Here is a 27,995-nt window from a genome sequence, read left to right on the forward strand (position 1 = left end):
CCTTAATTGGCAAGGAGAGTGTTTCTGACCAACAGAGACATGATGAAAGCTTAAGAAACCACAATCTATGAGTTCCCGTCGTGGCTCAGAGGAAATGAATTTAATATCCATGAGGACGAAGGTTCAATCCCTCATCTTGCTCAGTGGGTTAAGGACCTGGAGATGCTGTGAGCTGTGGTGTAGCTGCAGACAGGGCTCAGAGCTGGTGTGGCTGTGGCTGTGGCATAGGCCAATGGCTACAGCTCCGATTCAACCCCTAGCCTGGGAACCTCCATATGCCATGGGTGTGGCCCTAAAATAATAAATAAATAAATAAGAAACCACAATCTAATTGCAGAAGGCAAAGCAAATCAGCAGAGAGAGAGCCAGAATGCAGGGTCTTGAACCTAGGTAAGTGGAATAAGAATGGGAGACAGATGAGTGACAGATCAAGGGGACTGAGCGTGTGGGAAGGGAGGAGGGGAGGAGTCAGAAATGACTCAGGTTTCTGGGTTGAGTCCCTGGAATTAAGGTGATGCCATAGAAAGAAAAAGGGACCTGAGAGGAAGAACAGGTTTGGGAAGGAAAGACTTGGAGTCAGGTTTCTGACACTGCATTTAGGGGCTGGCACCCACTTTGTTCCCTCAGGCCCCAGGAGACCCAGGGCTCCATCATGAACACACCCATGCTCACCGCTTCCCCTCACCTGGTTACTTGCTGTGAGGTTGCCAGAACACTCCAAGCAGCTTCGGTAGGCCCTGTAACAGATGACGGGCTCTGGCAGGCTCTCCAGGAAAAGCAGCAGGGCTTCGGCTACGGAATGATTGCTAGCAGCTTTGGTCCCAGCGTTAAGGAATGGGTGATGCCACTGCCAGGGTCATTGTTAGGAAAAGGCCCAGGAGCCAGCACATGCCAGGGTGCTGCCTGCCCGGCCAGGCTCTCTGCTCAGAGCTGGGATGCCAGCCTGGCATCTTTGAAGGGGCCAAGCTATCTGTCAGCTCAGCCGGGCCCCCTTAATTCCTGCTATATTGGTTGCTTAAAGTTGTCAAGTCTTCTCTACGCAAACTTTAAGTAGGAAAAACATGGCAGCTGAGGACAGAATATCTGATTTTGAGCCTTAAATTATCATCCCTTCCTTTTGTTCACCTCACTCACATTCACACACACACACAAGCATGTGTCCATGCACACGGGCGTGTATACACAAATGTCTGAAGGAGGAGTTTCTGCTGTGGCTCAGCGGTAACAAACCCAACTAGCATTCATGAGGATGCGGATTCGATCCCTGGCCTCACTCAGTGGGTTAAGGATCCGGTGTTGCTGTGAGCTGTGATATAGGTCTCAGACAAGGCTCAGATCTGGCGTGGCTGTGGCTGTGGCTAGCAGCTACAGCTCCAATTCGAATCCTGGTCTGGGAATGTACATATTCTGCATGTGCAGCCCTGCTAAGACAGAAAACAAAAACAAAAACAAACACGAATGTCTGAAGGATACAGAGGTGATCGATTGTCCCAGTATCCAAACAGTCCCTGATATGTTCAAATTCCAAGCGCAGGCCTGGCTGCTGAAACAGATCTTCCTGAAAAAGGAAAGAAAGTCACAAAATAACTGTATTTTCAGAAAAGCAGCAATGATTTCTTGACCTACAAATACAATCACTAGCAGAGTATAAAAAGGGGCAGGGTCTTGAGGTCTTTGAACCCGACTAGTGGATGAGCTGATGCAGGCGGATGTGGCTAATGCACCTCACAGGCCTTCCCGGGCTCCCACACCAGGTCACGAGCATAGACACCTATTACAAAACTGCGTACGGCACACCAAACACATCGATAAGATCCAACCACAGGGAAAACTTTAAAGTAGCTATGTTTCTTGCAGTGTTATGGAGGGATTAACCACACAGAAAAAAACAAACAAAAAAAAAAACTGAAGACAATATATCATTTATAAGATGGAGAAAGTTAAAAAGGCATCTCAGGAGTTCCCGTCGTGGCGCAGAAGTTAACGAATCCGACTAGGAACCATGAGGTTGCGGGTTCGGTCCCTGCCCTTGCTCAGTGGGTTAAGGATCCGGCGTTGCCATGAGCTGTGGTGTAGGTTGCAGACGCGGCTCGGAGCCCGTGTTGCTGTGGCTCTGGCATAGGCCGGTGGCTAAAGCTCCAATTAGACCCCTAGCCTGGGAACCTCCATAGCAAGGCCCAAGAAATAGCAAAAAAAAAAAAGACAAAAAAAAATTAAAAAAAAAAAAAAAAGGCATCTCAGTGCTTTGAGAAAATGAGATTATGGCAATAAAAGTATTTCCCTGAGTCCTTATATTCGTTTTATAAAATGATTCAATGCCCTGTAACTGAACAATATTACGTGTATTACACAAAAGTTACACCTGAAAGGAACTCTGCAGAGAAGGTAGATTAGCAAAGACCTTAAGAATGTGACTTTGAAAGTCCCCTTGTGGTTCAGTGGATCCGGTGTTTTCATTGCTGTGGCTCTGGTTACAGCTGTGGCGCAGGTTTGATCCTTGGTCCAGGAACTTCCATATGCCTCAGGTGCAGCCAAATTAAAAAAAGAATGTGACTTCTATAGACTCCCTGGGTTCAAGTCCCAATCCTGCCCATCTGTCGCTTTGGGACCCTGGCCAAGTTACTGAACATTTCTGGGGATCCGTTTCCTCATCTGACAGCTACTGTGAGAACTAAGTGAGGCCGTGCTGTAAAACACTCAGCACAGGGTTTGGGACGTTGTAACGCTCAGTAACTCTGAGAGGGAAAGTGGAGAAAGACCATCCCGAGGATGCAGCTTGCTACCAAGTGGCAGAGCTGCAGCAGATGATAGAGTTTCTATTGGTCTCGTTGGGACCCAGAGGGATGAGTCAGTGAAACTGACCAATCTGATCTCATGAAGCTTTTGCTAAACTCACTCTAGAAATCAAGCTTCCTGACTCATGGCCCAGAGGCTCCATCTGGTCCCCTGCCTGGCTGGCTTGTCAACAAGTGAGCCCCTCCCATTCCCAGAAGCTTTCGAGAGTTCCCGAAAAGGACATCAGGCTGACATCCTGAGAAGTCTTCAGAGGGCTCTCTACCTGGGGGACCCCAGAGGCCAGGGGAGGGAATAGACTGTGCTGGGAAAGGCCTTCCTGTGCAAAGCTGCTTCCCCCCCTCCTCCGGGGCAGGGTGGTGGAATCGAGTGCTGTATGTAATTCTTAATATGTAATGAACCTACATGCCCCTCATCCAGTCCCTGTAAAGAACAGCTTTCCACAGGTTCTGCAGGGGAAAAGCTTTTTAGGCCCAAAGTTCTCAGGGCTGATGCTCTTTCTCAAGGCAGGCTGGCCTCCATCAGGTGTGACTGCTTCACCACCACCTACCTGCTGGATGGCGTTTCGGTACAGGTAATCAACCATCATCCAGAGCTCTTTGGGGATATCCATGGGTTTCTCCAAATGACTCCCATCATCTTCAGTCTGTAGTTGCATTAAAGTCTGAAAGGAAATTAAAAGCATGACAAGAAGGTCCACCAATGGCACTTCTGCCTGGCTGACTTCAGGAGAATGCAGTACATGGAGAAGCAAACCTATGGAAGAAGGGAAGTGTTTCAATGTCCCTCAGCAAACGTTCAGCATGCAAAAGTGAAATCAGGTGGCACGAGCAAGGTGCCAAAGGTGACTTTGAGAATTGGGAGTGGCTTTTGGCAAGCAGTTCCAATGAAGAAGGTAAAATGTGCATCATCTTAGAAAAAACACCCTGCCTAGAGCGTTTCACTGTCAGAAGCAGAGAGATGGTGTGGTCTGGTGGGGGAAAAAAAGCAAGACTTGGGAATCCAGAAATCCAAATACAAGGTCCAGATCCAGTATTAACTTGCCACAAGACCCATGACAAATCACTTCCCTTATTGGGCCTCTGTTTTCAAGAGTCCCTAAATTTTAATTTTTTAACTTTTTCTGGCTACACCTGTGGCATGAAGAAGTTTCTAGGTCAGGGGTCGAACAGGCGCCACACCTGAACCACAGCAATGACAATGCTGAATCCTTAACCCACTTTGCCACCAGGGAACTCCAAGAGTCCCTAAATTTTAAAATGCAATGGAAGGAATTCCCATTGTGGCCCAGCAGGTTACGATCCAAACTAGGAACCATGAGGTTGCGGGTTCGATCCCTGGCCTTGCTCAGTGGGTTAAGGATCTGGTGTTGCCATGAGCTGTGGTGTAGGTCACAGCTGTGGCTAGGATCTGGCATTGCTATGGCTGTGGTGTAGGGGGGCAGCTGCAGCTCTGATTTGAGACCCTATAGCCATATGCTGCAGGTGCAGCCCTAAAAAAAGCAAAAAAAAACCCAAAAAACAAACAAACAAAAAAATGCAATGAAAGAAAAAAGAAAAGCATACCTATTATCAAAAATCTGAAGAAAAAAAAATCTGCAACAAACTAGGCCCCCTGTATCAGAATCGTCTCCATAGCCTTTAAGATCTCAGAAAATTTAGTTTAGAATGATAAACAACCAAGTAATAATTAAAACAGAAAAAGGATAATATTGCAGGCCAGGGAAATTTCATTATCTTAGTATTTATGGCTGAATTTCTCTGATATTTTATGTATGAAAGACTGAAAAATGTGGCAATAATACTTTGCAGCTTTTCCCATCAAGAAGTAGAGTATTTCCCCATCCCTAGAATCTGGGCTGACCTCTCAACTTGTTCTGCCCTATAAAATGTGGCAGAAGTGGTACCATGCAAGTTTTGGAGCCTGAGCTATGAGAGGCCTTACAAGCTTCTGCTGTCTTTTTTTTTTTTTTTTTTGTCTTTTTAGGGCTGCTCCTGTGGCATATGGAGGTTCCCAGGAAAGGGGCTGAATCAGAGCTACAGCTGCCGGCTTACGCCATAACCACAGCAATGCCAGATCCAAGCCACGTCTACAACTTACACCACAACTCACAGCAAAGCCGGATCCTTAACCCATTGAGCAAGGTCAGGGATCAAACCCGTATCCTTATGGATATTAGTCAGATTTTTTTCGGCTGAGTCATAAGAGGAATGGAAATTCCAAAAAAAAAAAAAATTTTTTTTTTTTTTAAATAAGCTCTGGCTGGTTTTATTAAAGAAAAATTGTGCATGATTTACTTTTCACCAGTCTGTTCTGGCATGCTTCTAATATGAGAATCACTGGATCAATGAGAGCCAGTATGCACACTCTGCAGTATTTTCTACATGCTATGTCCAATTCAATATGACTGCCACTGTAGCCATGAACACCAGTTTTGGCCAACACAGAATAATATTCTATTTCAGATTCCCTCAAGGCTAGGCAGTTGCTGGCAAGAATAACCAGTTTCCTTTTCTTTTTTCTTTCTTTTTTTTTTTTTTTTTGCTTTTTAGGGCCACACTCATGGCATATGGAGGTTCCCAGGCTAGGGGTCAAATCAGAGCTAAAGCTGCCGGCCTACACCACAGCCACAGCAACGCCAGATCCTTAACCCATCGAGCAAGGCCAGGGATCAAATCTGCAACCCCATGGTTCCTAGTCAGATTCGTTAACCACTGAGCCACAATGGGAACTCCAAGAATGACCAGTTTCACTTTGCCTTGTCTGATTATATTCAGTGTCTGCTTGTACCCCAGCACATACTTTTCACCTTTCATAATGAGTTGGAGCTGAGAGTTGACTGACTTCAGTGACTTTTTCATCTTCTTTGCGGCTACCACCTTCCTGCCTTAGTTGTGGGGCACCTCAACCAAGAGAAGCCACCAAGATGGCCAGGGATCAAGAAAGGCTATTCTCACACCCTTACTACCACTTGGAAATGCACAGACCAACACTCATGGGCCAACGCATGGGTGATGAAGCCCATGTGGAAGGAGAGGTCCAGGGAGCAGCCAACACCAAGACAAGGGAGGGAGGCCTCTTGGACGTGGGGGGCCATCACCGCTACCATTTGACTGCAACCACACAAATGAGCCTGGGGGGACCAGCAGAAGAGCCACACTGGGAACTCACAGTCATGAGAAGCAATAACTTGCTCTTGTTTTAAACCACTGATAATATCAGGGTGCTTATTTAATAGGAATATATAATCGATATAGTCTGCCAACTCTATGGAGGCTAAGAAATTCTCCGGTCCCTGAGAAGGTAGGCACAGGAATATCTTGTTTGATTGGCTTGGCTGCTACATAGTTCTAGATGTCTCCTTGCAGCACAGAACTCACCAGGTGTCTAATAGTTTCTAGGGGCAGGTCCAAGATGGGCTCCTTCATGTAGCACAGGGTGTGAATGGGTGATCCAAAACAGCTGGGCATGTAGTTCCCAGACACAGACAAAAAGTAGTCCTTTCCCCTATCCAAGTGCAGAACCAGAATGTCCTCGATTTTGTCTTCACCCGAGTTGAGCTTGGTCGCTGTGGTCTTATTTACAAATAGTTCCAATTCAATCTTAATGATAGAATCTGAAAAAATTAGAAATTAAAAAGTAATGCTTAAAAAATACAAAAACAAAAATAAAATAAAATAAAAGTTCATTGCAGCACTTTTTTCAATAGCCAAGACATGGAAACAACCTAAATGTCCATCGACAGAGGAGTGGATCCAGAAGATGTGGTACATATACACAATGGAATATTACTCAGCCATTAAAAAGGAATGAAATACTGGCATTTTTAGCAACATGGATGGACCTAGAAATTATCATGCTAAGTGAAGTCAGCCATACAATGAGACACCAACATCAAATGCTTTCACAGACATGTGGAATCTGAAAAAAGGACAGACTGAACTTCTTTGCAGAACAGATGCTGACTCACAGACATTGAAAGACTTATGGTCTTCAGAGGAGACAGTTTGGGGGATGGAGGGATGTGCTTGGGTTGTGGGATGGAAATCCTGTGAAACTGGATTGTGATGATCGTTATACAACTACAGATGTGATAAAAAAATAAAATAAAATAAATAAACGTTATGTTTGAGATATGCATTCCAAAAAAAAAAAAAAGTAGTGCTGGTTGGCAAGAAGCCAAGAGAAAAGGTGAAGGGAGAAGACAGGCAGGAAGAGAGTCAGGCCAACAGGGTTACAGAGAGAAAATGAGAGGTGTCAGCCCTCCAACCAGAATTTACCTGCTCAGCATTCAGGAGACACATGAACAAGGAGTTTATAGCCCAAGGGGGATATGGAAACAAAACCATGAATAGGTAACTCTTATGAAAGCTGTGTTCTAAGTGGCACAGCTCAAGCGAGAAATTATTATATATTTTTTTAGGGCCACGCCTGTGGCATATGGAAGTTCCCAGGCCAGAGATCGAAATGGAGCTGCAGCTGCCAGCCTACACCACAGCTCACAGCAACAACAGATCCTTAACCCACTGGGGAGGCTGGGGATTGAACCCGAGTCTTCACGGATACTAGTCGGATTCTTAACCTGCTGGGCCACAAGGGAACTCCAAGAAATTATTAATATGATCAGAAGGCGTGGATCAAAGAGCTTGCCCTGAGCCAGGTCAGATGATGACACTTGATCTGGCAGAAAATATAACACGTTATCAGCCTGTGAGCTGTCTGCAAAACAGGCTTAACCTCTCTACCTCACAGCACAACACAATGCCAAGGAGGAGCTAGGGGAAAGACATGGGTAGTGACTTCTAGGGCCAGATATCATTTCTGGATTATCACCCCATTGTCTTTCGCCACAAGAGCAGACAGCTGGGAGTTGAACTGTGAGGCAGAGTGGAAGTGTTTCCTTACACACCAGCACGTGCTCCACAGCCACCCTGTGCTTTCTCTTTGAGTGAAATTAAGGAGCATACACACAGGTTGAGACTGAGAAGGTTTTGGGGGCTGAACTCACTCAGGCTCTTTACCATTTAAAATTTTATTTATGGATGGTTCAGCCACAGGGCTTTGAAAAGCTTCAGGCAGACAACGAAACACTCAGAAACAAACAGCTCATTCCGGGAAATGAGCAAAGATAGAGTAGGGTGTTCCCCAAACCAGCGACCAGAAACCTGGGAACAGAGGCCTTACCCGGCAGGAGGAACCCTCGGCTGGGGTTGGCGTTCAGCCACCTCTTACAGTAAGACTCTTCATCAGGCTTGTTGATGAATTCAAATTGACACGGCACTGGTCCATTCTGAATGGTAAAGGATTCTACTTGGAGTTGCATGAACTTCACGTTCTGAAAACAGAACTGGGAACAAGCCCGGGACCAGTCAGACCAGCAAGCTCTCCTTAGCAACCTGCCCAGCCACTCCAACTGGGCCAGCCCTGTCCTCTCCAGAAAAAAAAACCAAGGACCATCGCTTTTAAATCATGTTTCTGCTTTTCAGTATTCACCTGGAAGGCCAGAGCTACCACAAAAGACCAGGTGTCTGTGGTTTTGGTTTTGGTTTTTCCTTTTTAGGGCCATACCCTTGGCATGTGGAAGTTCCCAGGCTAGGGGTGGAACTGGAGCTGCTGCTGCCAGCCTAAATACACCACAGCCACCGCAATGCAGGATCCAAGCCACATCTGTTACCTATGCCAGAGCCTGTGGCAATGCCAGATCCTTAACCCACAGAGCGCAGCCAGGGATCGAACCCATATCCTCATGGATACTAGTTGGGTTCTGAACCTGCTGAGCCATTGACGGGAACTCCCAGTTGTCTATGTTCAACTAAAACTCATGTTGTTTTATAAATAAATTTCCTGGAGGAATCAAAGTTTGCATATTCTTTTTTGTTTTTTTGCCTTTGTCTTTTGAGGGCCACAACCGCGGCATATGGAGGTTCCCAGCCTAGGGGTCAAATCAGAGATAGAGCTGCCAGCCTACACCAGAGCCACAGCAATGCCAGATCCAAGCTGTGTCTGCAACCTACACCATAGCTCATGGCAATGCCAGGTCCTTAACCTACTGATCGAGGCCAGGGATCGAACCCACAACCTCATGGTTCCTAGTTGGATTTGTTTCTGCTGCGCCACAACAGGAACTCCAAAGTTTACATATTCTATACCCAAAGACCATTTCCAATACATCCTTCACAAATTCACCTCTGAAACATGAAAATCAAGCTCATCCTTCCAAGTAGCTGGATGAATGGGGCATTAAAACTGCCCTCACCATGAATTCTTATTTAACTGAACTTTTGGTAATGATTCTGAGTGATCTACGCTGTGGCACTTCTTTTTTTTTTTTTTTTTTTTTTCATAGTTTTAGGGCCACACCCAAAGCATGTGGAGGTTACCAGGCTAGGTATGGGCTGCCAGCCTACACCACAGCCATAGCAACACCAGATCTGAGCCGCATCTGTCTGTGATCCACACCACAGCTCACGGCAACACCAGATCCTTATCCCAATGGGCAAGGCCAGGGATCGAACCTGCATCTTCATGGATGCTAGTCAGATTCGTTTCCGCTGAGCCATGACGGGAACTCCTATGCTATGGCACGTCTATGAAAAACCTTTAGCCCTAACCTGGCTTCTCCCAACACCCATTACCTTTCCCCACTGCCTTCCCTCCCCTCAACTCATACATATTCAAAACTTTGGACTTAATTTAATTTCAAAGTATCAGTAGGAAGACAAACCCAAGGCAAGAATACAGAGCAGCTATGCGAAAATCCGAAGAGACACGCTTTGGATCCTCTATGCTGTAATTTAACTCATGGATGGCCCATGTGTGGATGAAATATATGAGCCACAAAAAGTTACTGGCTTCTGGTTTGAAGATCAGGAGGTGAACAAAATCTACAACAACAACCCCTCTCTTGTCAGCTAGCATCATCAGCCTCACTTTATCGAGAAGCAACTGATCAAGGAAGACTAGAGTTCAGTAATCCGACAGGTGCCTCTTGGAATTCTGAGCTCTAGGAGATGAGGTTTACATTCTCTGAAGAGAAGAGCCTGATGCCTCAGCACGTCCTTCCTACCTCTCGCCTGGACAGGGACACAGAAGGGATGTTGGCATTTTCCAGCTTATCCAGGGAGCGAACAATCTCCTCCAGAGTCTTCCGATAAAGCTCTTCATTTACGACTCTCACCTGGAAGGGAGAGAGCAGAGACTGAGTGCCTTGCCTTCTGCCTACTTCCTCTCTTCCAAAAGAGAGGACATTCCCGGCCTCGGGAAACAGCAGTTGAGAGCAGCTGAGTGAATATGAAATAGATGTAATTAATGAATAAAGAATCCAATTAACAATAGAGGTAGAAGGGTTCCCCAAGAGGCAAAGCTTGTGCTAAAAATCAACTGCTCCCTGATTAGCAGAAAGAAGATGCTGGAGTAAAAGCCTGGTTGGCAGTTCTGTCAGGTCTTCAGCCGAGGGCAGCAAGATGCCCAGCGTCTGGCTCTGCTATACTGGCTATTATGACTGGCCTGCCATGAGGAGCTTCTCTAGGGCTTTCATTTATTTTAGTTTATTTTGCTTTTTTAGGACAAATCATATGACACATGGAAGCAATCAGGCTAGGGGTCGAATAGGAGCTACAGCTGCCTGCCTACGCCACTGCCACAGCCATGTGGGATCTGAGCCATGTCTTCAACCTACATCAAAGCTCACAGCAAGGCCAGGTCTTTAACCACCTGAGCAAAGCCAGCGATGGAACCAGCATTCTCAGGGATACTAGTCTGTTTCATTACCAATGAGCCACAGCAGGAACTCCTGGGGCTTTGATTCAAAGCAGCGTTTCCTGGAGTTCCCACCGTGGCTCAGTGTAAATGAATCCATGAGGATGCAGGTTCTATCCCTGGCCTTGCTCAGTGAATTAAGGATCCAGCTGTGGTGTAGGTGGCAGACATGGCTCAGATCTGGCGTTGCTATGGCTGTGGTGTAGGCCAGCAGCTACAGCTCCAATTTGACCCCTAGCCTGGGAACCTCCATATGCTGCTGGTGAGGCCCTAAAAAGACAAAAAAATTAAAAATAAAAAAAATAAAGCAGCATCTCTTGGGCCTTTTAACCTGTGCTCCATCAGCCAAGAAGATTTTTTTCAGGCTTTCCTTCCTGTATTTTGAATTATAAACACAATTTTTATCATTTTCCAATAATAAAACTTCAGTTATAACATTTATTAGGCTTTTTTTCTCTCTTTTTTTTTTTTTTTTTGGCCATGCCCATGGCATGCAGAAGTTCCTGGACCAGGGATTGAACCTGAGCTACAGCAGTGACAACACCAAATTCTTAACCACTAAGTCACTGGAGAACTCACAATCAGGCTTTTTTTCAAAACACTCGCACCCTCATAGATCCTGATGTGCCACTACCTGCACCCTTGAGAACTGGTCCTCTAAAGATAAACGCAGAAGTCGCCAAAGAAGAGATAGAAAAGGAGAATAAATAAAAAGGCGTTGAAGGAGTTCCATTCAAGGCTCAGCAATAACAAACCCGACCAGTATCCATGAAGATGCAGGTTCGATCCCTGGCCTTGTTCAGTGGGTCAAGGATCTAGTATTGCCCTGAGCTGTGGTATAGGTCACAGATGCAGCTTGGATCTGGTGTCGCTGTGGCTGTGGCATAGGCCAGCAGCTGTAGCTCTGATTTGACCCCTAGCCTAGGAATTTCCATATGCTGTGGGTGCAGCCCTAAAAAGCAAAAAAAAAAAAAAGACATTCAACTTCGCTAGTAATCAGGGAAATGTGATTTACGAGTATCTTTCTCTTTTACCTCACTGAGTTGGCAGAAAATTTAAAAGACTGATAAAACCCAGTATTAGCCAGCTTGTGGGAAAATCAGGTCACATATGGTTGGTAGTTTAAAATGGTAGGGATTGTTGGGAGGATAATTTAGCAGGCTCAAATAAATTTAGAATACATTTTTCTTTGAACTACTAATTTTACCTCTAGGAATTTCACTCTCTAGAAATAGCCACACTGGTATATATGAAGAGTGATCATTATGGCATATAATGGCACAATTTCGGAAACAACTTGGGATCTGAGTCTTATCTGCAACCTATGCTGCACCTTGCAGCAATGCTGGATCCTTAACTCACTGTGCGAGGCCAGGGATCAAATCTGCGTCCTCATGGATACTAGTCAGATTCATTTCTGCTGAGCCACTACTGGAACTTGTTTGCTTTTTATGGCTGCACCTGTAGCATATGGAAGTTCCCAGGCTACAGACTGACTCAGAGCTGCAGCTGCCAGCCTACATCTCAGCCACAGCAACTTGGGATCAGAGCATCGTCTTCGACTTATACCACAGCTCTCAGCAATGCCAGATCCTTAACCCAGAGATCAGAGCCGGGGATCAAATCCACATCCTCACAGAGACAACATGGGGTCCCTAATTCACTGAGCCACAACGGGAACTCCTTTTTATTTTTTTTAATTTGGCTGCATCCACAGTTTGTGGAAGTTCCTGGGCCAGGCATCAAACCCCAGCCAGAGCAGTGACAACATCAAATCCTTAACCACTAGGCCACCAGGAAACGCCAACACCACTGTCAATCAACTATACCTTAATTTAAAAAGTAAATAAAGGAGTTCCCATCATGGTGCAGTGGTTAACAAATCCGACTAGGAACCATGAGGTTGCGGGTTCGATCCCTGGCATTGCTCAGTGGGTTAAGGATCGGTGTTGCCATGAGCTGTGGTGTGGGTCGAAGACGCGGCTCGGATCCTGCATTGCTGTGGCTCTGCCATAGGCCGGTGGCTACAGCTCCGATTCGACCCCTAGCCTCGGGACCTCCATATGCCGTGGGAGTGGCTCAAGAAAAGGCAAAAGACCAAAAAAAAAAAAAAAAGAAAAAAGAAAAAAAGTAAATAAAAACTAAAAAAAAAAACTTTAAAGGCACTTCCTGGCACTCAAAGTGGACAGAGACCAGAGAGACAAAAGTGGTCTCGGCTGTAGGAACCAATTCCCTAGAGGATGATGACAACAGGCACCCGCCACCCACTTACCCCGATGTCGAACACTGAGCTGACGGGCTTGTGGTCACTGGTCTTCAGGGCCATGTGGCTCTGGTAGCTCAGCTGAGTGATGTTCTTCCCTTTCCAGAGGACCCGGTCACACCAGGCAGGAGCGCGACACTTCTCACTGAAAAGCAAAGCCCACACTGCAATCCTCCCAGGCTCAGCAGCACCTGCCGCCTGGCGAGTGTCCGGGCTCAGCCGGGGATGATGGCACAGGGGCCGGTGATCTGAGAGGGTGGGTGATTTGAGCCCACCGAGGGGTAAAGTGTATCCTGCAGGTGCCACCCAAGACATCTTCGAAAGCTCAAAGCCAAAGCATGGTTCAGAATGACGTTCTGCTCTCTACCCTCCTCTGGGGACCAGGCCAGAGTCAAAGGTATCTGAGAGTGGGCATTCTATGGTCCTCAGAGATGGTGGTCCACACAGGTCATGGATTCCTACTGTCTGGGTTCAAATTCTGCTTCTAGGCTTGGCTGCTTGGGAAGCTCAGTTCCCCAATCTATAAAATGAGGATAATAAATCATATCTATTTCGATGGGTTGTTGAGAAGATTAAATAAGATAATACAAATAAAGTATACTTACTGAACAGTGTGTGGCACCCCATGGGTATTAAAAAAAAAATACATGAACTACTGTGTAACGACCAAGTACAGGCTAAGTTTGTTGGAATCATCATATCACCCTAAGTGTGGCTGGAGGGGAAATGAGTCTCAACCATTATTATGGCAGTTCCTGCCATAGTGCAGTGGGTTAGGAATCTGACTGCAGTGGCTTGGTTTGCTGTGGAGACATGGGTTCAACCTGGGCCCGAGAACTTCCATATGCCATGGGTGCAGCCATTAAAAAAAAGAAGAATTATCACGGAACAAAGACTAAGGCAGTCAACAAGAAAATGGGCAAGAAGGCAGCCTGCTTAATGAACAAATTCTGAGCAAAAATGTTTGATCCGAGGGTGAAATATGGGGAAGAAGTGACAGGAAATCTTCTATCTTCTTCTCTAGGTCCATGAGGGCACGTGCTTCCATAACTTTCTTTTATCTTTTCTTTTTTTTTTTTTTTTTTTGTCTTTTTAGGGCCGCACCCACGGCATATGAAAGTTCCAAGGCGAGGGGTCAAATCAGAGTCGAATCTGCAACCTACACCACAGCTCACAGCAATACCAGATCCTTAACCCACTGAGCAAGGCCAGGGATAGAACCTGAGTCCTCATGTATACTCGGGTTCATCGCCACTGAACCACCACGGGAACTCTCTGTAACTTTCTGAATTGTCATTGGCTCAGCTGTCTGAAGACACCCCTAACGTACCTGGTATCCCAGTCATCGGAGCCAGTATCATACTTATAGGTGGGCTGGAACGTGAGCTCACCCTCGCTGAAGCCTTCAAAGACAGCCTTTGCAGCCACCTGAGCTCTCAGCTATGCAAGAGGATGGAAGGGGAAAAAAAAGTCTCAGGATGAAATTGAATTAGCAGAGGAAAGGAAATCAGACTGGAATCCAAACCCTAACCTAAAGGCAAGGCCCATGAGAAAGCTTTTCCGTATGATCCTGAGTTAGTTAACTCCTAGGAAGAGGAGCATGCTGGGCGGTCCTCTACCTGTTCTTCTGTTAGACAGTTTTTAAGGCTCTCTTGTAAAAACATACCCTCATCCAAGGGGTCAGAGTATGTTCCTTGAGGATGAGGTACCAATGGACAGTTTTTCTCTTCCAGCTGTTAAACACTTCCTCTGGGTAGCACAGCTGTTCCAATTATGCAGAGGGACAGAACTGCATAGAAAAAGTTCTAGAGGAGTCCCTGCTGTGGCACAGTGGTTCAAAGATCTGGCATTATCTCTGTGGTGGCCCAGGTTCGATCCCTGGCCCAGCACAGTGGGTTAAGGACCTGGTGTTGCCACAGCTGTGGCATAGGCTGCAGCTGCAGCTTGGATTCAATCCCTGACAGAGGAACGTCCATAAGCCATGGGTGTGGCTGAAAAAGAAAGCTCTGGAAAGATACAATCCAGAAAGCAAAGGGGAACTTCCACGTACGTGGAAATATATAATAGAAATACACCCAATTATGAATTAAACTTAAATGAAATCAAGTTTTTTTGGTTTTTTCTTTTATTTTTAAATTTTATTTTATCTTATTTTTGCTTTTTAGGGCTGCGATCGAGGCACATGGAGATTCCCAGCCTAGAGGTTGAATCAGAGCTATAGCTGCTGGCCTACGCCAGAGCCATAGCAACGCAGGATCCAAACCACATCTGCGATCTACACCACAGCTCAGGGCAATGCCAAATCCTTAACCCACTGAGCGAGGCCAGGGATCAAACCCACAACCTCATGGTTCCTAGTCGGATTTGTTTCCACTGCGCCATGACGGGAACTCCTATTTTTTTTTCCTTTAAAGCTGCACCCTCGGCATATGGAAATTCCCGGGCTAGGGGTGGAATCAGAGCTGAGCTGAGCTGCAGCTGCCGGCCTATACCACACGGCCACAGCCACAGCAACCCTGGATCCGAGCCACATCTGTGGCCTATGCCAGAACTTGGGGCAATGCTGGATCCTTAACCCACTGTGCGAGGCCAGGGATTGAACCCACATCCTCACGGACACTATGTTGGATTCTTAACCAGCTAAGCCACAACTGGAACTCCAAATGAAAACAAGTTTTCAAAGGAGTTTGTCAAATTAGTTATATGAACTCGGGGAAGCTCTGTGCCTTGGTTTTCCCAGCTGTCAAATTTGGATTTATAATAGAATCTGCCTCACAGGACTGCTGCAACGATGAACTGTCAACTTGGAACAGTGCCCGCCACGCTACGATAATAACTAGCATCCTTGCCGCTGAGCTGGTTCTAAGAGCTGCTCCTCAGCAGGTGTTCCTGCCTGCTCTGTGGAGTGAAGAACTGTCAGCTCTAACTCTGGAAATAAGCTCAACTATCCAGGAGATAACAGTTGACATATTCCCTAAAATATGAATTCCTAAAAAAAAAAAAAAAAACTATTAAGGAGGAAGGAACAGGAAATAATATCAAGTTGGGTACCAGTGTAAGATAATTCTTAAATGGGTGAATATAGGCCTTAAAACCAGCTGGAAAGCAGAGAAACACAGAAAATTGGTACTCTTACTTTAAAAAAAAAGACCAGAAAAGAAGGCCAGAGGAGATGTCATTGAACTACGAGGGAAAACAGAACGCCGCAGTCCAGAAAATAGAGGCAATGAACCGACAGTTATAGCACAGACTGGGTTAATGCTGAAAGGGGGATTAGAGAGAATAATTTACTAAGGAAGGAGCAGAGGAGAAAAATGAGCCAATAAAGAAATTATTCCATAAAGAAAGACATCATAAAATTGAGATTTTTTTTTTCCCTTCAATTGATCTGCCCTGGGGGGTGGGGGAGTAAAAGTAACAGGAAGAATTAGATGAATGACATCATGAAGGTGATTAAAAGGGAGATACAGACTAAAAAGAAAAAGGCCTTGAACAGTTATTCTGAACAACTCTGACTGCCTGAACAGTTTCGGGACCTGTTGAGAGGAGCACCTGAAGAAGGTCAGGGGGGAACAGATTTCTCCTGTCCTGGGAAACGGCTAAGGCTCTGAGGAAGGAACGCCACCACAGACAAGGGTGGAGAATGGTAGGATACAGAGCTTATTCCTGCAGGAAGTCAAGACAGCCACGCGGAAAAAGAGTGCTGGTTCACACTGGGCAAGGCTGGGGGCTGAGGAGCAAGACCAGGGTGGGGAGCGGGAGGCCCATTTGAAACACTAGCAAATCATCTTAAATACACCAAGGATCTTCGTCATGAGAAGCTTGGTTCCCTTTTGGCCTCAACTCAAATGACTGAATGAATGAATGAATGCATGGAGGAGAGAGAGAGACAGAGAGAGAGAGGGAGAGACAGAGAGAGAGGGAGAGAGAGAGAGGCAGAGAGAGGGAGAGACAGAGAGAGAGAGAGGGAGAGAGAGGGAGAGAGGGGCAAGAGAGAAGGAGGGGGAGGGGGAGAGGGAGAAGGAGGGGGAGAGGGAGGAGGAGGGGGAGAGGGAGGAGGAGGGGGAGAGGGAGGAGGAGGGGGAGAGGGAGAGAGAGGGGGAGAGGGAGAGGGAGAGGGAGGGGGAGAGGGAGAGCAGAGTGCACTTGCCCAGAGCCAGTGGGCAGACAGCTGGGGGCAGGTGGTGAGAGCTACAGATGGAAGGAAGGAAGACGGGCATCTGCTCCTCAGGGGAACCTCCCAAGACCAGGAAGAAGACGCTGAGAGCTGGGCTGCCAGGCTTCTCTGTGGCCTCTGGTCGGGGGGTGGGCAGCTGCCTGAAGAGGGCCCAGGCGGCCATTGGTACCTGGTCATACGCATACAGGGTTTGAAAGGCCTTCTCTTCGATGAGCTTTTTCACTTTTTCCACATCCAGCTCTTCTATCCTGTAGTTGAGGTCCCCCAGCCACAAGATCACACTGTGAGGACAGAGCACAAAGGTCACAGGGTTGAGGAGGGACGTCAGCCTCTAGGGATCTGGGCGGGAAAGGGACTCAGGAAATCTCCTCCTCTATGCACAATCCCGTCTAACACTGTGTCTAACACGCTGCTTACTCAATTATCTTGGTCCAGGTTCACTGTAAACAGTTCTGCTTCTCCTTGACTATTTTATTCTTGTATGGCTGGTAGGATAGTCTAATAAGATCTAAAAGCAAGACAAGAACTTATTCCTGGGAAGAGGCAAAAAAGATCAAGTATTGGACGTCCTGTCAATCACTCAGGGACCTCAAACCAGATGAAGCCATGATGTCACCTCTGCCTCCAGACACATGCCAGGCCACAAAACACACTCTCAGCCTTTGTTTCCGGAGCTGGGTTCCTCTGAAACAAAGCTCAACCTCACTAGTGGAGTCTGGGGTCAACCACCACCGTATCATGGGTTGGCTCTTCTGCAGAGTGTGACGGGTGTTTCATCACACCCGCTGCTTTGGGGAAATGAGAATGGGATGTTCCCAAGCAACATCGCACATCCCATAAAGACCGATGCTGCTCGATGTGAAGCCAAGAACCAGGTCATGAGAGAATCCGCATGGCAGTACACACCCACCAAAACGAATGCAAACACATGCTAAAAGCAGACAAACTGCTATGCAAGCTGCAACCTAACAAACTAGGATGCTGCAAGGTCAGCAGAACAAAAGACCCAGCCCATGCTAGGTTCCCTGGAGAAGGAAGACCATCCTGGCAGCTTCCAGAACACCAATGAGCTCAAGACAGTTCTACCACCGCAGCAGACGTGACGAAGCTGGCTCTGTGTCCACGCTGGCAGACACCATGGCCCTAGTGGCTTCCTCCTTGCTATAAAAGAAGGGGCACAAGCTTCAAGTATTACTGTGAAGTCTGAAATTCCAACATGCCTTGAATTTAGACAGAGAGCAAGTATTAGAGAGCAATAAAATAAAGAGAACAGACAAAGATCAGCACAACATGCTCCAAGCAATTGCAACGATGGCTCTGTGAAGTCGAATTGAGGCAAAAGAGACCCAGTGAAGACAGCTCAGGGCAGCCCAATTCTCCATTCCACACGCTTCTGGAGAGAAGAGGCAGACAGGATCCTGAAACACACTTCTACGCCCTGCGCCTGAGACGCTCGTGCCTGGCGGGGGCTTTCCTCATGAGGCTGTATCAAGGTGGACCTGTGCTAAAATAAATCTTATGTGTCTTCCAGGAACAAATGGCGTTTGAGAAAGATTCTAGAGGTCTGCCAGACGGTAGGATGGGAAACTAAAAATTTCCAAGAGATGTAAGGAGAGCTGGCTGGAGTTGTCACTCCAGGAGTGGTGGGAAGCCTTCCCCATCCCCTCCCTAACGACACAGAGGGCCCATGACTCTGCACACCGGGCCTGAAGTGCTGTTTGGGGTGCAAGGCCGGACTCACTCGTGCTTGTTGATGGTGAGAGGGGGGAGGCTTGGGTCCACCTGACAAAACTGCATTCGGGAACAAATGTCCTTGTAGTCCTGGTTCCTTCTCTCGTATTCCTCCGTGTGGGCTGCCAGGTGGGAATTCACAACGCAGATACTGGTGTTGTGAAACCGGAACCGGATCGCCACGCCCCCTTTGTTACCCTGTGAAAGGGAGCCAAAACGTTCACAACTTCAGTATGATGGTCATTTAAACCCGCCGGCTCTCAAAATGTCTTCTCTTAATTAGTCTGCATCATAAACCTGGAAGGTAAGGAAAATAGCGCTAGGGTCTATATTTTACAGGTAGGAAAGCAAATCCAAGAAGGCAGAACAGCTAGCCAATCACCGGCAAGGGTGAGCCCACTTTTCACGAAATCGCAGGCAAACCATACCCTCTCCCTTACCCACGGGAAGCTAAGCTCTCAAGGTAGAACCTAAAAGCTGGACTTTATTTATTTACTTATTTATTTCTGCCTCTTCTAGGGCCCCTCCCACGGCATATGGAGGTTCCCAGGCTAGGGGTCGAAGTGGAGCTGTAGCCACCAGTCTATGCCACAGCCACAGCAACGCAGGATCTAAGCCACGTCTGCGACCCACACCACAGCTCACGGCAACACCAAATCCTTAACCAAATGAGCAAGGCCAGGGATTGAACCCACAACCTCATGGTTCCTACTCAGATTCGTTAACCACTGAGCCATGACGGGAACTCCAAAAGCAGGACTTTAATAGCGTCGAGAAGAAGAGAAAATTGCAAACCTATGATCAGCATTCTCTCATTTCCTTGGTGACCAACATAGTTTCTGCAACATGTCATGAGTTAAATGGGAGGGTCCACTGGAGGCCCTGGGGTGGAGTGGACACAAGGATGCAGGCTAGTTGGACAAATCAGCCAGTATTACTTCACTAATTTCTAAATGGTCTGCTCATTCTATCCCTGCTAGGTCACAAGGGTACACAGTTCATCTGATAAAGCCAGCACCCTTAAACTGGGACTCGTGTAGTCATGGTACCATGAGAAGCAGAGTCAAAACCTTAGGGACTGGGAGTTCCTGTCATGGCTCAATGGTTAACAAACTCAACTAGGATCCATGAAGATTTGGGTTTGATCCCTGGCCTCACTTAGTGGGTTAAGGATCTGGCGTGTCTGTGAGTTGTGGTGTAGGTCACATATGCAACTCAGATCTGGTGTTGCTGTAGCTTAGGTGTAGGAAGGCAGCTATAGCTCCAATTTGACCCCTAGCCTGGGAACTTTCATATGCCACAGGTGGGGCCCTAAGGGGGAAAAAAAAAAAAAAAACAACACCTTAGGGACTGGAGTTTCCGCTGTTGCTCAACAGGATTGGCAGCATCTGGTAACACCAGATGCAGGTTCAATCCCCAGCCCAGCACAGTGGGTTAAAGCATCTGGCTTTGCCACAGCTGCAAAGGTCACAATTCCAGCTCAGATCTGATCCCTACCCCAGGAACTTCATATGCTGCGGGTCGGTCAAAAAAAAAAGACAAAAAAAACCTTAGGAACCAACAGAGTTCCTATTGTGACTCAGGTTAAGGACCTGACATTGTCTCTGTGAGGATGTGGTTCGACGCCTGGCCCACTCAGTGGGTTAAGGATCAAGTGAGTCACAGAGGCAGTTTAGATCCAGTGTTGCCGTGATTGTGATATAGGCCACAGCTGCAACTCCGATTTGACCCCCCCTGGCCTGGGAACTTCCATGTGCTGCAGGTATGGCAGTAAAAAGAAAAAAAAAAAAAACCTTAGGGACCAAGGCCCTCCACATACCACACGTACCAGCCGGGAAACTCACCATCCTCCCCATGATCCCCGTTCCCACTGTCTCAGCTTCCACTTCTGAGATGTACTCTGCATGTTCCTGTTTGACGTATAACAAGAGCATAATCCCAACCAGTCGGATGAGCTTCACCTGGAAAAGAGGCGAACATTCAGGTCACAGCATTAACTAGGAGTTGGAAGGAAAAGTGGTCCAGGGAGTTCCCGCCATGGCACAGCAGAAACAAATCTGACTAGGAACCATGAGGTGGCAGGTTTGATCCCTGGCCTCGCTCAGTGGGTTAAAGATCCAGCGTTGCCATGAGCTGTGGTGTAGGTCGAAGATTCGGCTCAGATCTGGCATTGCTGTGGCTGTGGCGTAGGCTGGCAGCTACAGCTTCGATTGGACCCCTAGCCTGGGAACCTCCATATGCCGCAGGTGCGGCCCTGAAGAGACAAAAAAAAAAAAAAGAAAAGAAAAGTAGTCTGGAAGATGGCTGAGATGATTGCTGTTTCCCCTCCTCCACGCCAGGGCACAGGGTAATCACCCGAATGACTCACAGAGCATACTCTGTGACAACCTTAACAGCCTACAAGTGCCAAGACCTGCCTCTCTCCCACCCAGAGACAAAATGAAAATTGCAGGATCATTAGGACTGGCTTTTGATACAAGTCGTGGAAGTGAAAAGTTCTCCTGGTGTTCCTGCATGGCAACAGAAAATCGGAAGGTCCCCGACTCCTCTCTTACCTTGGCATATTTGGTGCCCGGATAAAGACCCTCAGATACAGCTTTAAACCACTCCTCCTCCTTTGGGGTATCATGGAAAAAAAAGGCTTCCTTACTCAGATCAAGCTCCTGGAACCTGTTAGGAGAAGCAACCAGTCAGAGAGTAACGGTTAATGTCCAAAAATGACTCCTGCTTGGATTGGATCGGGTGTGTAGGGCCTAGCTTTGTAGCTAAACTGCAGGACCTTCCAGAGGGAACAAAACAAACACTTAGCGACAAGGGGACTACCTTCCAAGGAACTAACTGGGTACTTCACAAGCAGCAGCCCCTGTCTTCTTCATGGCCAGCCTGAAGCAGTTCAAGCGTCTCCACTTTACATCTGAGGTCACTGACTCACACAAGCACCAAGTGGCAAATGGCTTCAAACCTAGGTCTATATACATTTCAAACCCTAGGCCCTTTCTACTTTACCCTAGGGGCTTCTCTGCTGCCCCCTCCCCATCAGCAGTGCCTAGGACAGGGGTGAGAAGACAGTAGGCGTGGATAAAAAAATGACTAACTCATGGGGCTTTGTTTTTTTTTTTAAGCTAAACTTCCTTCCCTGGCAAAAGATATTTTTGCTTTGCGACCAACAAAATGTTGAATGTCTAATGAAATTCAGTTAAAGATGCACTGATTTTTGTTTTTTTTCTTTTTCCACTGCACGCACAGCATATGGAAGCTCCCGGGCCAGGGATATAATCTGAACTGCCGCTGTGACCTACAGCACAGCTGCTGCAATACGGGATCCTTAACCTACTATGCCAGGCCAGGGATTAAACCTGAGTCACCACAGAGACAACGCTGGATCATTAACCCACTGGACCACGGCAGAAACTATCAAGGCATATGGATTTTAAGAGGCTTGTGCTCAAAATTCAATGTTAGCATTCAAATGCCAAGCACATCACTTTAACAGTGCCAGAAATGGGTTTATGATGGGGAAGCACATCAAACAGAGAAGCAGAAGTTCCCATTGTGGCTCAGCAGAAACGAACCTGACTGGCATCCATGAGGACACAGGTCCATCCCTGGCCTCGTGCAGTGAGTTAAGGATATGGCATTGCCATGAGCTGTGGTGTAGGTGGCAGATGCGGCTCAGATCTGGCGTTGCCGTGGCTATGGCATAGGCCAGAAGCTACAGCTCCGACTGGACCCCTAGTCTGGGAACCTCCATATGCCGTGGGTGTGGCCCAAAAGACAAAAAAAAAAAAAAAAAAAAAAAAAGAAAGAAAAAGAAAAACAGAGAAGCAGCTGTTATTAAGCACACGCTCATTTTTCAATCCCTTCCCCTGCTGTGAAGCCTCAGCTATGTACTCATGTCCCCACCCCTTTAGCCACAGCTATGCATTCTTGAAAAGGCAACGTCAGCTGGAAGAGAAGCACTCACCCCACACAGTACACATCTGGGGCCTGGACACCATGGCTGAGCCAGGGCTGGAGGCACTCCTTGGGGGACTGTCCATTCACATTGTATGTTCCCACAAAGAACCTGTGGCCAAAGACAATCAAGTCAGTCATTCAGGAGGACTGTGGACGGTGATGGGAAAATACCGTAGACTGATGCTGCCTAGGTTCAGTCTCTCTGGACTGAAGAACATGCATCTGCCACATTTAGGGAGCTCCCTGGGGGTCTAGTGGTTAGGACTTGGCATTTTTAATGATGCAGCCTGGGTTCAATCCCTGGTCTGGGAACTGAGATCCCACATCAAGCCGCTGCATTGTGCAGACCAAAAAAAAGAGAAAAGAAAGAAAAGAAATGTCACATCTAACCTAGATCAATGCCTGTGGCACCAAGGGGTGGCTTGCAGTCTGCTGCGATATTTGTTGCTTTTGTGATAACTTCAAACAACTGAGGCCCACTCTAAACATTCCTACTTAGTTTTCACAGCCATTAGAGAGCCATAATCCACAAAAGGACTGTTTACTGCAGATGCCGCTAAAGTAAAAAAAAAAAAAATGAAAGGTACCCTGGTAACCACTTTTGGAAGGAAAGTAACACCAATATTCACCACAATTCACTATTTATATCACTAGAAGCAATGTTACTTTGTCTTGTAGGCCCAATGTAATGATTTAAAAAGATCTGGCAGGAGTTCCTATTGTGGTTCAGTGGGTTAAGAACCCAAATAGTATCCATGAGGATGCAGGTTTGATCCCTGGCCTCACTCAGTGAGTTAAGGATCCAGTGTTACCTCGAGCTGTGATGTAGACTGCAGATGCAGCTTGGATCCCGTGTTGCTGTGGCTGTGGTGTAAGCCGGCAGCTACAGCTCCTATTTGACCCCTAGCCTGGGAACTTTCATATGCCGTGGGTACAGCCCTAAAAAGCAAAAAAAAAAAAAAAGAAAACAGAAAATGATGGGAGAGGAGCTCCCTGGTGGCTCAGTGGGTTAAGGAACTTCTTCATGCCATGGATGCAGCCAAAAAAAAAAAAAAAAAAGCAAGAAAGAAAATGATGGGAGAGATGCTGTAGAGGATTTGCTTTCAATTCCTGACTATGGGCAGAACACTTACATTTCAGAGAGCTGAGAGATCATTTTGCTCTGGAAACAGTCTAAGATCCAGTTACCTAAAGTTCTGGATATAGGTATAGTCCTCTTCTTTCTGTATTAGATGTGATTTCACGATTGTATCTCGCAGTCCAAACTTCTGCATTGATAAAATATGAGCCTTGTCTGCTACTGTGATAGTGGAGGAGCGAACCATGTCAGTTATTTCAGATTTGGATTTATTCTGTCTAGAAAAACAACAACAAATGTTTTTATCATATTTTTGATGATGAAGATAAGGCTAGACATTTCCACATGCGAGCATCTGAACCACAGAAGACTACAAAGGCTAAAGCGAACTATTTGCTCAAACAACACTCTTTCTATATAGAATAAAGTAAACTTACTTGTTGCTTGTACACTACATTGGTCCAGAGAAAGTTCATAGAATCTCAGACCAGAAAGAAAGCTGGGAAGATAATCTAATCCCTTCATTTCTCCAATGAGAAAAATGAGACTTGGCATCATCAATGATTCATGCAGCCAGATGGTAGCAGAGTATGAATTAGAACTCAGCTTAATATACACACTACCATATCTAAAACAGATAACCAACAAGAATCTATGGTACAGCACAGGGAACTATACTCAATAGTTTATAATAACCTATAAAAGGAAAGAACCTGAAATATATGTATATACATATACGAATAACCGAATCACTTTGCTGTAATCCTGAAATGAACCCAATATTGTAAATGAACAATTTAAAAGAATTAGTTAATTTTTTTAAAAGGGTCAAATTAAAGTTATACATTAAGAGGCGTTCCCATCGTGGCTTAGCAGAAACGAATCTGACTAGTATCCATGAGGACAAAGGTTCGATTCCTGGCCTTGCTCAGTGGGTTAAGAATCCAATGTTGCCTTAACCCAGTGGCTACAGCTCTGACACAACCTCCAGCCTGGGAACCTCCATATGCCATTGGTGCAGCCCTAAAAAGACAAAAATAAATATATAAATAAACAGATAAAGTTATACATTAAGAGATTTTTTTATTTGTTTTCTTTTTAAGGCTGAACCTGTGGCATAGAGAAGTTTCCCAGTGTAGGGGTCAAATCAGAGCTGCTGCTGCAGGCCTACACCACAGCCACAGCAATGTGACATCCGAGCAGCATCTGCAACCTATACTGCAGCTTGTGGCAACTCCAGATCCTTAACTCACTTAGTGAGGCCAGGGATCGAACATGCATTCTCATGGATCTAGTTGGGTTCTTAACCCACTGAGCCACAATGGGAACTCCAAGAGATTTATTAAAAATAAATAAGTTAAAAATAATTTTTTTTTAATTTTTGTTTTTGTCTTTTTTTGTTTTTGTCTTTTTTTGTTTTTGTCTTTTTTTGTTTTTGTCTTTTTTAGGGCCGCTCCCTTGGCACATGGAGGTTCCCAGACTAGGGGTCTAATCAGAGCCGCAGCTGCCAGCCTACACCACAGCCACAGCAGTGCAGGATCTGAGCTGCGTCTGTGACCTACACCACAGCTCATGGCAACGCCGGATCCTTAACCCACTGAGCAAGGCCAGGGATCGAACCCACAACCTCATGGTTCCTAGTTGGATTTGTTAATCACTGAGCCATGACGAGAACTCCAAAGCAGAAAATTTTTATCTTGACCAGGGCGACTATGATCAGTAGGGGGCGCTGGGGTACACACTAAATAACAGCCCGTCAGGAAAAAAAAAAAAAAAAAAAAAAAAGCAGCAAATAAAAATGGGGAAAAAGAAGTATCTTCAGAGTCAGAAACACCTAAAAGAACGAGAGGGAGAAATCAAAATGTTTCCTGTTTTTTTTTGTCTTTTGAGGGCCGCACCCATGGCATATGGAGGTTTCCAGCTAGGGGTCCAATCGGAGCTGCAGATGCCGGCCTACATCACAGCCACAGAAACTTGGGATCCAAGCCACATCTGCCACAGCTCAGGGCACCACCGGATCCTTGACCTACTGAGAGAGGCCAGGGATCGAACCTGAGGCCCCATGAATACCATGAGCCACGACAGAAACTCCCAAAATGTTTCTAATCTACATTTCTAATGCAGGGTTAGACTGCCACTTTTGAATCCTAGATCTGTCACTTGCTAGTTCTGGATCTTGGATGAGTTACATAACATCTCTTCTTTACCTGTTTCCTTGGCTGTAAAACAGAAATTAATGGTATTGCCTCTTAGGTTAAAAGAACATATCCATGTAAGTGTATGGTGCCTGGCACACACAGTAAATGCGCAATAATAGTTTACCATCTCTCAGGCACAGGGTACGTCACGCACAGTAGTGGCCTCGGTTCTACAGTGAGGAAAACCCCAGCCCTAAAAGACAGAAGTGGGAGTTCCTGTCGTGGCTCAGTGGAAATGAATCCAACTAGTATCCCTGAGTACGCAGGTTTGATCTATGGCCTTGCTCAGGGGGTAAAGGATCCAGTGTTGCCATGAGCTGTGGTGTAGGTCGCAGATGTGGCTTGGATCCCATGTTACCGTGGCTGTGATGTAGGCCAGCAGCTACAGCTCTGATTCAACCACTAGCGTACGAACCTACATATGCCATGAGTGTGGCCCTAAAAAAATAAATAAATAAAAATAAAAAATAAAAGACACAAGTGAGAGGAGAGCTGCATTACCTTGGGAGCAAGTTTTCTGGTTTATCCTGACTCCAGGAGCTTTGGTCCACGAGAAGGCCCTTCCCATTTGGCCTTGAATCCTCAAAGGAAGGACCACCTGAGGGGAGGGAAAGAAATTCAAACATCGTTACATAACACTTTAACATACAGACCACAGTGGAGTTCCTGCTGTGGCTCAGTGGAAATGAATCTGACAAGCATCCATGAGTCCAGGTTCAATCCCTGGACTTGCTTAGTGGGTTAAGGATCTGGCGTTGCCGTGAGCTGTGGTGTAGGTCGAAGATGCAGCTCAGATCCCTTGTTGCTGCGGCTGTGGTGTAGGCCGGCAGCTGCAGCTCCGATTGGATCCCTAGCCTGGGAACTTCTATATGCCGCAGGTGAGGCACTAAAAAAAATACAGATCTCAGCCTCTCAAACTCTGGTCTAGGTGACGGGTGGTTCACATATTGCCTGAAAGTGTAGGAAAGGCCTAAGCTGTTATCTGGATGAAGCTTCCACCAAGCATTAGAGAGGAAAAAAAAAAGTACTTCATCCAATGTCTTTACTGTGGAACACAAAACTCTCGCAGCTAGTCTGACCCCCTTTTCTTAGAGACAGAGTACATTATAGAGGAAACAAAGCGAAGAAATCTGCAGAGACCAAAGTTCCATCACCAGCTCTGCTACTTATTAGCCTTCTGACTTGGGGCATACCATCTCACCTCTACTGGTCTCAATAACTTGACCTTTCCTGCCTTCCTCGCAGCTTTATTGCAGGGCTCGAAAGGTTGACATATGCGCAAGCACTCTGAAAGCCACACAACATATTATAAAATATAACGTGGCAATGTTACTACAATTTACTGCGAGTGAGACTTCAGTTCCGAGGAGGAAAAAGGCAAAGGTCAGAGGAATAAAATCGGGAAGGTTCTAAGGGCCTTAGAGCATGAGAAGCGTTTGTCATTGTTAACACAGCACCTTGAAAACCAAGGAGCCCAAGGACTTGAGCAATGTAGAAATATTTGGGGAAAGCTGTTAAACCAAGATAAACCAAAAGAGGAAAATTCATCTGCCAATTTGCTGCTTCTTGGCTCCTAAACAGCCAGATCCCTTGTCAACAGAGACCAGCATGAAGAGGCCACAGAGAGATGCTGTCTTGATACACAAGGTACAAGGAACACCGAGGGGCGTGAAACATCTCTAAGGAATTCTGCTCTGAAAACTGTTACTAAACACAGATTTGTCAACTAAGCATTCACAGGAATCAGAGGGAAAAAACAACAAAACACAATCATCTCAAACATGAAAATAATTACATTTTAAGGCCTCTAACCAATCACCAAGGACTTTCGGAGTTCCCGTTGTGGCGCAGCAGAAACGAATCCGACTAGGAACCATGAGATTGAGGGTTCAATCCCTGTGGCTGTGGTGTAGGCTGGTAGCTGTAGCTCTGATTTGACTCCTAGCCTGGGAACTTCCATATGCCACAGGTGTGGCCCTAAAAAGCAAAAAAAACAGTCACCAAGAACTTTCAATTTTGTCTCCTAACTGCCTCTCAAAT

At 46.3% G+C, this 27,995-nt stretch overlaps 1 protein-coding gene across 1 annotated transcript in view; it reads right to left on the reverse strand.

The window, feature by feature from the left end:
- Positions 1–27,995, reverse strand: part of INPP5B (inositol polyphosphate-5-phosphatase B) — a 58,928-nt gene that overhangs the window by 2,239 nt on the left and 28,694 nt on the right. Inside the window, 15 exon segments of the mRNA XM_021095974.1 lie at positions 686–813; positions 1,474–1,558; positions 3,344–3,457; positions 6,174–6,409; positions 7,978–8,140; positions 9,860–9,970; positions 12,824–12,959; positions 14,145–14,254; positions 17,161–17,272; positions 18,733–18,920; positions 20,567–20,683; positions 21,278–21,392; positions 22,687–22,788; positions 23,868–24,035; positions 26,457–26,553. Of these exon segments, the coding sequence (XP_020951633.1) occupies positions 686–813; positions 1,474–1,558; positions 3,344–3,457; positions 6,174–6,409; positions 7,978–8,140; positions 9,860–9,970; positions 12,824–12,959; positions 14,145–14,254; positions 17,161–17,272; positions 18,733–18,920; positions 20,567–20,683; positions 21,278–21,392; positions 22,687–22,788; positions 23,868–24,035; positions 26,457–26,553 (1,982 nt within the window).

This window comes from Sus scrofa, chromosome 6 (genome assembly GCF_000003025.6).
Source record: "Sus scrofa isolate TJ Tabasco breed Duroc chromosome 6, Sscrofa11.1, whole genome shotgun sequence".
NCBI classification, from domain to species: domain Eukaryota; kingdom Metazoa; phylum Chordata; class Mammalia; order Artiodactyla; family Suidae; genus Sus; species Sus scrofa.